General features: G+C 32.9%; 3 protein-coding genes across 4 annotated transcripts in view; 1 reads left to right on the top strand and 2 right to left on the bottom strand.

Annotated features, from left to right (window-relative positions):
• The window catches only part of LOC123007511 (liprin-alpha-1), a 136,442-nt gene extending 135,416 nt beyond the window's left edge, over positions 1–1,026 (bottom strand). The window contains exon 1 of the mRNA XM_044402856.1: positions 530–1,026. Coding sequence (XP_044258791.1) covers positions 530–778 — 249 coding nt within the window. The 5' untranslated portion in view covers positions 779–1,026. The remainder of the gene's footprint in view (positions 1–529) is intronic.
• Positions 1,027–1,358: 332 nt separating this feature from the next.
• Positions 1,359–4,773, top strand: LOC123007416 (transmembrane protein 183). Its single transcript, XM_044402710.1, has 2 exons — positions 1,359–1,532; positions 3,669–4,773. Exons 1-2 carry the CDS (start codon positions 1,481–1,483, stop codon positions 4,673–4,675), a joined length of 1,059 nt encoding a protein of 352 aa, XP_044258645.1. The 5' UTR covers positions 1,359–1,480; the 3' UTR covers positions 4,676–4,773.
• Positions 4,774–7,535: 2,762 nt separating this feature from the next.
• LOC123007507 (vesicular glutamate transporter 2.2-like) overlaps positions 7,536–9,984 on the bottom strand; it is an 11,100-nt gene continuing 8,651 nt past the window's right edge. For both annotated transcript variants that reach the window (XM_044402850.1, XM_044402851.1), the window contains exons 5-7: positions 9,231–9,507; positions 9,062–9,182; positions 7,536–7,734 (exon numbers count right to left, since the gene is read on the bottom strand). In XM_044402850.1, coding sequence (XP_044258785.1) covers positions 7,567–7,734; positions 9,062–9,182; positions 9,231–9,507 — 566 coding nt within the window. In that variant the 3' untranslated portion in view covers positions 7,536–7,566. The remainder of the gene's footprint in view (positions 7,735–9,061; positions 9,183–9,230; positions 9,508–9,984) is intronic.

Here is a 9,984-nt window from a genome sequence, read left to right as displayed (position 1 = left end):
TTTTAATTACCTTAACATATTGTATAGTAAAAGGTTGTAAACCGGACTTGTTTAAAACTTAAAACTAAGACAAAACAAGGCGATAGCCGAGCCATTTCAACTGTTTTCTTTAATAGTAAATAGAGGAAAAAAATCAATTACTCAATCAAAACCCAAATTTTATGTACTCCATCACAGCCACACTAACTTCATTCATTCAAGAATAATAAAACAAACTCGTTTTCAACTAAAAGAGTTCCATGTGTGCCAACTTCCTCTTCCGGTAAGTAAAATTCAATGATTGACTCTCTACGTCTGCGTTACGCGTGTCCGTGTAAAAGAGCATTAAGGGCGGAGTTACCACCCTAACGCAATCGTTAATTCCTAAAACCCCAAATTTCGGTGAAAAAACCTCAATTTCTTTTCGGAAAATGGCGTTTGAGCTTCACCGGGTGAGTCTGAGGAGGAGGAGGAATCGATAAAGCTCCATCGAGAACTAAGCACATGTCGTGGTCTAAGCGCGAGATGTCACTCCTTTAGCCCTCCTTACCTGTGGGAGATTGGCGGCGATCTGCCTCTGGAGCGAGTCCCTCTCCTTCTCCACGTCCACTAGCTTCATTTCCGTCTCCCCCAGACGCTCCTGAGTCTCCCGCAAACTGTCCATGAGTTTGTCCCGTTCGTCGAGCATCGAAACCATGAGTTGCTCGAAGTTGGCATCTTCGCCGGAGAATTGAGAACTCCTCTGGCTGATGCTGTCCTCCGAGATGGTCGGCATCACATCGCACATCATGTTCCACATGCTGCCTATTTACAATTAACACATTCAATTCCCCTATTAAATCGGTTCTAACCCCTCACTACATTAACTGATTTGGACGCTTAACCGGACACTAAACCGACACGTGCACATTGTCACATTGGAATATGGTTCATGGGTTAACATTATCGGGCCTGTTTTACCATGACACACCTACAAATACCATCCCTCACGTCCTAACTAACACAAACTTCGAGTCTGACAGCCATTTTGAACTAATGTCAAATAAGCCCAACATGTCGGTATAACAGGACACTGTTACAATTTCAATTATATTATCAATTAAACCATTTATTTCAATAGCTTGAGTGTTTCTTATTCCCAATTAAATGAGAGAATAATTATTCAATTGACAGTTTTGTGATATTAGAAGCCGACCATGTCGGTATAACAGGACACTGTCACAACAAAAGGGCGCTAATAAAATTTATTTCATTCAATTTCGAACCACCACTGTAATAATCAATCCCGTGATTGGCAATTATGTGGCTCGAATCGTGTTACTCCCAATTAAATAATTGTTTAATTGACAGTTGACAGTTTTTTGACAAGTGACAGAACGTCAGTCCATCATGGCTGGTGATAGCGATGGTCTCGTTGCTCATTTTTTGAGTATTTTTTCTATTCCCGTTTTAATATGTACGATTTTCACGATTTGACAATAATTGCAACAAAAACTGCACCATGTTCAAGCATAAAAAATCCGGAAAAAAGCATACTTCAAATAATTTAGCAGGTAATAGTTTTTGTTTACATCATTTTTCGTGTTACTTTTTTTTACAACCTTGTTTAAACTCTAATGATTTATTGTTAAGTGTATTATTATGGAATGTTTCTACCTGTAATTTATACTGTTTCCATGCAATTTGGGGAAACCGACAGACAAGGTCGCATTCCTCATTATTAAGTAATGTGAAAATAGAAAAATACTTTCATTTGATGCCATGATTATGTTACTGACGTGTGGTGTGATTATCAGTCAAATAAAAAAAACAACAGATAAGATTTTACTATCTGGACAGTGTACAGAATGTCTCATCTAAAACTGTTCGAATTATTATTGCGTGAATGAGGTACAAGGTGTCTATAAAAGATTGTACATTAAGAATATTGAGTGATGAAACAGTAAAATAGTAACATCATTTTTTTAACATCTGTCTTGCATTAAATAAAAAAAAAAATTACCTACACTGTATTTAAATTTTACTAATTTTACGTGAAAAAAAAGTTTTCGTTATTTTTCAAACCAGGCCCAATCACGTTTTTTGAGTCTCTAGAACCTCTAGAAATGTAAAAAACGTTATATGGGTTAATTTTAAAGTAAATTTTTTTTTGGATTTTTGTCGAGATTTTGGTCGATTTTTGGCACCCGGAACGGTCTATTGGCAATAACTCCGGACTTATTGGAGATAACCTCTGGCAAGAAAATTTAATTTTCATATAAAAAAAAGATCAGTGTTCTACGATAGATAGTTATCGAGAAAATTTGTGATAAAATCAAAAGTATGGAAAATATAAATCCGACTATAACTTCAAAACTGTTAGGAATTTTGCAGTTTTTTTGACGGCAATCGATTCCCCGGAACATTTTACATAGGTTTAGGTCAAAGTATTATATCATTGAGGCACAGTTTTGCCGCAATTTAAAAAACAAAAAAAAGTAAAAACTTAAAAAATTGTGTTTTTGAACATGTCTCAGATTTGATTTAAACCTATCTTATCCGATAGATTTTGACGCGCTAATTACGAATTTACCAACCACATTGGGCTATCTCCTTTAGTTTCGCCGTAATCGGCGTTTAAAAATTCAAATTTTTTTTGCGAGATATCGACTTGGCTTTGGCCTCAGTGGATAGATTTTCTTAGGCTGATTACGATGGAGTTGGACTGATTGCTCTAAGTCTAATAGTTTGGCCGTAATCGCCGTTCAAAAAGTGAAAATTGTAAAAATTGTGAAACTTTAAACGCGTTTTTCTACGAAACTATAAGATTTAGAGCAAAGAGCTAAAAAAACATTAAAAGTAGCTTGAAATTGTCTATTTATTGGCGCAAACCGGAAGTCGCTCCGGGTTATCGTTCCGGGTACAGAGCCATTTTTAGTTTTTTCAAAAAAAAAATCATATTTCAAAAACTATGAGTCCTAGGTCAAAACGGTTTGTACAGGCGTGTTTTCCGGTTAATCTTACATATAGTACTAGTTTTTCATAAGAATAAAAAAAAATTGATTTTTTGGTCATAATCGGATATAGTGCTTATGCTTTTAGCCTTATTCTTAACTTTATTACTCAATATCTCAAAAACTATGCATCGTAGAGTATTTTAACTTGTTGCATCGTGTTCAGCGGGGAATTTTACGTCTAGAAAACCATATTTCGAGCGTTTTTACGACTTAAGGTAAATTGACTATTTTTACGATTTTACTACCGTTCTTCCCCTTGAAAAATTCAAAAAATTCCAAATTTTTGAAACTTGACCCAATAACATTTTATGCACTTATTTGAGTCTTTAAGACCTCTAGAAATGTAAAAAACGTTAAATGGATCAATTTTAGTGTTGAATTTTTTTTGGATTTTTGTCGAGATTTTGGTCGATTTTTGCCACCCGGAACGGTCTAATGGCAATAACTCCGGACTTATTGGAGATAACCTCTTATATACGATTTCACTAAAGCTCATCTTCAAAAACACAAAAAAAATCGAAATTTTTTAAACTCGACGACTTAGATTTTTCAACAAAAAAAAATTGAATGTTTGTTCCACAAATCGGCATTGATTTCATCGTCAATATAAAAAATGTTCAAACTAAAAATTCTACACTTTTGCTTATTGTTCACTTTTACGATTTACTCAGTGCTAATTAGTGCACCTTCCAGATGTTACAATCAACGACTTTGCCAACTCTTCAGTGTGCAAAAACCGAATTAAAAAATCAACAGCAAACGTAACCAAAGTACTAAAGCAACTAGAAGACGACAAAAACTGGGACGAAAAAACCGAAGATTTCGATGGTAATTTCGTCGAACAAGAAAACGAAGATGGGACCATTTCATACGTCATAATCCCGAAAACTGAGCCACGAAGACGAAGAAAAACTGCATCAAGCAGTGAAGACCGTCAATGTGAAGAAAAAAGCATCGGAAACGAATATCCCATAGACATTTGGTTCCTAATTTCGGAATATATTCGACCTGAAGATGTCGGAAGGTTCGCAGGAATTTGCAAAGCTTCGTACCAAGTGGTTTCAACAGCGAAATTTTGGTTCTCCATGTACAAACGGCACTACAAAAACGTCCCAAATCTCCCGGAACGGCTCCACCCGGAATGCCTTTTCAGGAAATACGGCATACGCACTTCAGTCATAAGGGCTTTAAATTTCATGTACAAACCGTTCATTTCGCGCCTGAAATCCCTCGAACGGCTGGAACAACACCCAGACATGCTGAAAAAAAGCCAATGCGTGTTAATGTGGCACAAGAAAACTGAAAACCAATGTTTGTATTTCTTCAAAATGAAAGTTAATCAACCACATCATCGCAGGACGAAAACCGGTCAAAAACCAGACCTTCTGGAGATGTTAGACGACGTTTTCGCAAATCAAGACGAATGTTGCAGGATTTTGCAAGTCACGTGCAAACACCTCATACCAATAGCCCCAGTTTTGGGGTTAACACTCACCTCGGCCCAACTCAATCTCTCCTCAGAACTTAGATCCTACAAATTACAGTTGTGGTTCGGGTCTGAGATACAGAGTTGCAAACCAAATGCCAACGGAAACACACTCATCATCCTTGAACCTGTGATCAATGTTAAAGTGCTAGACTGGTGGCACCCTCTCTACCCCCATAGCCATAACTTGGAGTTTTTGTGCAACCCGGAATAGCCCCCCTACCAAACACCCGTTAAGATTTTTTACTTAAAGTTAGTTCTTTGCAACATTTCCGATGGATTTATTTTTACAAATAAATTTTTTATTTCGTTTCCAACATATTTCATTAAAAATATGACAATAGTATATTACACTCGAGCTGGGAAATGTATTATATGACATCCTATATATTATTGTTTTTTGACCTCTAGGAGGTTAAGAAGCAGCATATTACTAACATTTTCTAAAAATCCAAATTCTCCATATGGCAAATGTTCACACATTGCCCCTCCATATGAGTTATTCGTATCAAAAACATTAAACAAGGTGTTTTTTACTTGAAAAAAGGCACAAAGAATGTCGTTTTCGACCCCTAATTTGGCTATTTTAGCAAAATTTTGTGGAAAAAAATCAGCTTTGGCTCGAAAACGTTTTTATTTGCTTGAAAATAGAAGAAAATAATATAATTAATAATTGCTAATTGCTTTTTGGTCAGTTTTTTTCAAAAACAATTAAGATTTTTATTCAAGAAATGGGAAAAAGAAAATAATATGATTTTTTAGCTAAATGCTTTTTGGGCATGTTTGGTTCAAAAACAATTAGGATTTTTATTAAAAAAAATGGGAAAAAAATTACTTTTTTCTATCTAATTAGGAGATTTCTCGGCTTCCTTGAGTAAAATGTCGCTAAGGAAAAATGCATTTTTAACTAAAAATTAAAAAAAAAATGTCACTTTCGACCAAATTTGGTTATTTTTTGCTAAAATTTTGCTAAATCTTTCAAAAAACAGTTTTTAACTCAAAATGATGTTAAACACTCTAAAAGCAGCACTAATTTGGTTTGATTTAATTTTTTGCTTGTGAATGAAATTTTTCGAAAAAAAGTAGGTTTTTAGGTCACCAAACTAAATCCAGTGAAGCAGACCAAAATAGAACGATAATTTGAATCTAATTTAGTGATTTTGTGGCCTATTTTAGTGACATTTTGCAAAAAAAAAGAAGTTTTTAGCTCAAAAACCGGCTTTTATTCACAAAACTGTCAAAAGTACTATAATTGTCGATCTAATTTGGTAATTTTTGGGCCTTTTTGACCTAAATTTTTTACTAAGAAGGTTCAAAATAATTAAAACGGCAAAAATATTATCATTTTCGACCTAATTTGGTAAGTTTTGGTCTGTTTTAGCCAAAAAAATTGAGTTTATTAGCCCAAAAATGTATTTAATTAAAAAGACAAAAGCAGCACATTTTTTATTGATTTTTCTACTGGTTTGAACAAAATTTTGCAAAAAAATTGCATTTCTGGCTCAAGATCTTTCTTAAACGTTTGAGAAAGTGAAAAATAACATTATTTTCGATTTAATTTCGTGATTTTTTTTATCTTGTCTTGAAGTCTGATTTAAAAATAGGCAAAAAACATTATTTTCTTTATAAATAGGAAACTTCTTGACTTGCTTGAGTAAAATGTCACAAAGGAAAAGTGCATTTTTAACTTAAAAGTCAAAAAAATGTCGTTTTGACAAAATTTGGTATTATTTTGCAAAATCTTTCAAAAAAACAGTTATTAACTCAAAATGATGTTAAACGTCCTGAAAGGTTTTTTTTTTTTAAAAAAGCAGTTTTTAATATTTTATTTCGTTCCCAACATATTTTATTAAAATATGGCAATAGAGTATATTACACTCGAACTGGGAAATATGTTATATGACATCCCATGTATCATTGTATTCTTGGCTTCTAGGAGGTTAAGAAGCAGCACATTGCCCCTCCATATGAGTTATTCGTATCAAAAGCATTATACAAGGTGTTTTTTACTTGAAAAAAGGCACAAAGAATGTCGTTTTCGACCCCTAATTTGGCTATTTTAGCAACATTTTCTGAAAAAAAAATAGTTTTGGCTCGAAAACGTTTTTATTTGCTTAAAAATAGAAGAAAATAATATAATTTTTTATCTAATTGTTTTTTGGGCATGTTTTGTTCAAAAACAATTAAGATGTTTATTCAAAAAATTGGAAAAAAAAAACTTTTTTCTATCTAATTAGGAGATTTCTCGGCTTCCTTGAGTAAAATGTCGCTAAGGAAAATTGCATTTTTAACTAAAAAGTCAAAAAAAAAGTCACTTTCGACCAAATTTGGTTATTTATTGCTAAAATTTTGCAAAATCTTTAAAAAAACAGTTTTTAACTCAAAATGATGTTAAATGCTCTAAAAGGAGGTGATTTTTTGCTTGTGAATGAAGTTTTTGGAAAAAAAGTAGGTTTTTAGGTCGCCAAACTAAATCCAGTGAAACAGACCAAAATAGAACTGTAATTTGAATCTAATTTAGTGATTTTGTGGCCTATTTTAGTGAAATTTTGCAAAAAAAAAAGAAGTTTTTAGATCAAAAACCTGCTTTTATTCACAAAACTCTGAAAAGTAGCATAATTTTTCGATCTAATTTGGTAATTTTTGGGCCTTTTTGAGCAAAATTTTTTACTAAGAAGGTTCAAAAATAATTGAAACGGCAAAAATATTATCATTTTTGAGCTAATTTCTTGGCTTGCTTGAGTAAAATGTCACAAAGGAAAAGTGCATTTTTAACTAAAAATTTAAAAAATGTCATTTTCGACCAAATTTGGTCATTTTTTGCCAAAATTTTGCACAATCTTTCAGTTTTAACTCAAAATGATGTTTAACGTCCTAAAAGTTTTTTGAAAATTTTATTTCGTTCACAACATATCTTATCAAAAATATGACAATAGTATATTACACTCGAAATGAGAAATATGTCATATGACATTCCATAATATTATATTCTCGACCTTCAGGAGGTTAGGAAGCAGCATATTACTAGTGATTGGATTAAAGAAAGAACAAAAAACAATATTTGTTAACGAAAATTCATAATTTATTAACTTAAATGTAGAATATTTAATCATCAGCTTCACAAAAGCTGTTCTCATATGCAGCAGTCTTGTTTTCAGGCTTTTGGAGAGCCCAGGGTTGTACTTCCCCGGAAGCAAAAACTCCATACACAATACTTCCCAGTACAAATAATCCACTAGCTATGAAGAATACTATTTGCCACTCATCTGCGGACTAAATTAGTACATTACTATACAATTTTACAAATAATAAGACGGTATATGGGCACTTGGGCAGTGCTGCCATCTCAAAACAAGTAAACTCACCAAATCTGAGCTGAAAAGTTACCAGATTTACTCGTCGAAAATTCACGTTTTTTACATAAATCTCGCAAATCTACTCAAAAACGTGCTTAAACGACAGAAAAATTCAAAAATAGGTAATCATGTTTCATTTAGTCTAATTCTGTAATATTTTGGATAGTTTTTAATTAAATTTTGCGAAATACCGGACAAAAAATCCATTGACAATAGAAGTTTGACGTTTGAATTTGAAAGTCAAGGTTGCCAAATTAAATTTTAAATTTGACACCAAATCGATATTTACGTTTTTACTTGAAAAACCTGCTAAAACACGTGATATAAGCAAAAATAATGACTTAATTTAATGTTTTTTTGGTTTGTTTTAGCAAAATCTTGCAATTAACACCATTTTCGACCATATTTTGTGATTTTTGTCCTATTTTTTGGACAAAATTTCGCTCAAAAAGAGCTAAATCGAATGAAACAAACGAAATGACATCAATCTAGATTTATTTTTGTTGTGTTTAAGCATATTTTGACAATATCCTCCAAAATAAATGAGTCTCTGGTTCAAAAACGAACTAAATCGAGCGAGACACGTTAAAATGATATCAATTTCAATCTAATTTGGTAATTTTTCAGTCAGTTTTAGCAAAAATTTGATTATATTTTAAAAACGTGCTGAAACACTCTAAAATGCAAAAATAACACTAGTTTTGACCTAATTTGATAAATTTTTGGTTTGTTTTTAACGAAATTCTGCAAAATAGTTCTGTTTCTGGCTAAAAACATACTAAAATGCTCAGAAATGGACAAAATAATGTACTTTTTTACCCATTTTAGCGATTTTTTACCTTGTTGAGTGAAATATCATTTAGAAAAACAAAACTATCTCTCGATTTTTAACTTGTTTTGAAAAAAATTAGCATTTGAGTTTCTGATTGGCTAAAAAACGTGCAAAATGCTCAAAATAAAAAAAAAAAAATGTGGCATCATTTTTGACACATCAATAATTAAAAAATCAAATTGAAAAGTTAATTTTACAAACATTTAGGCGAATACTCGATTTAAAATATTATTTCAAAATACATTAATTTCTAAAAAAATCATCAGAAGTTATAATTTTTACAAAAGTTTTCATCAAATCATTAAACTAGTAGAAAAATCACCAGACCGGCAACACTGTATTTGGGACACAACGAGCGCAGCGAGTGCAAAAAATTAGATGATACTACTAACACAGCAAAAAAGTATCTTACCGGTGTCGTAACTATATATCCTGTAACAATGGGGCTAAAAATCCCCGCCAAGGTTCCAAAAGTGTTACTAACTCCCATAATAACACTCGCATATTGCGGGGCAATGTCCAGGTAATTCACCCTACAAATTATTCCTTACTTTTCCTAAGAAAAACTCCAAAATACGCACCCAAATCCTGACCACGAAAAAACCCCCAAACCCACGGCGAAAACCAAGCAGATAATCGTCGATAAAGCAGTTTGACTGAAAGCTGCACCAATCATAAACACAGCATGCAAGATAAAAGCCCCACAATTGAAGATTTTCCGCACTTGTGTCGTAGTAAAAACCTTTTTTTCCATGAGACGATCGGCCAAATGACCGGAAACTTGAATCATGATGGCCATGGCTAGGTAAGGAATGGCGGTGAGGTAACCAGTGGTGCTCAGATCAAAATTTAGCACTTCTGCAAAAGATTCGACAAATTGTTTTTTTCCACGACTGTAACAAAAAGTGGGTTTTTCTGCCCTAATTTTAGGACGGAAAGTAGCCAATTACCCCCCAGGGGGGTATACGAAATGAAAATTTTCTAAAAACCCAAATTCTCCATATGGCAAATGTTCAGACATTGCCCCACCATATGAATTATTCATATCAAAAACATTATACAGGGGTGTTCCGTTTTCATTGTTACAAATTGAAACGGGTATACCATTTTCAGTTTAATTTGGTAATTTTTTGGCCCTTTTGGGTGAAATTTCGCTTGAAAAAGGCAAAAATAATGTCGTTTTCGACCCCTAATTTGGTATTTTAGCAAAATTTTGTGAAAAATTTTTAGTTTTGGCTCGAAAACGTTTTTATTTGCTTGAAAATAGACGGAAATAATATAATTTTTTACCTAATTGATTTTTGGACATGTTTTGATCAAAAACAATTAGGATTT

This window comes from Tribolium madens, unplaced genomic scaffold (genome assembly GCF_015345945.1).
Source record: "Tribolium madens isolate multiple individuals breed KSU strain unplaced genomic scaffold, Tmad_KSU_1.1 Scaffold_3;HRSCAF=73;Tcas5.2_LG2, whole genome shotgun sequence".
Classification (NCBI taxonomy): domain Eukaryota; kingdom Metazoa; phylum Arthropoda; class Insecta; order Coleoptera; family Tenebrionidae; genus Tribolium; species Tribolium madens.
Note: the sequence above shows the minus strand (reverse complement) of the source record. Positions and strands in the feature narration are given on the sequence as shown.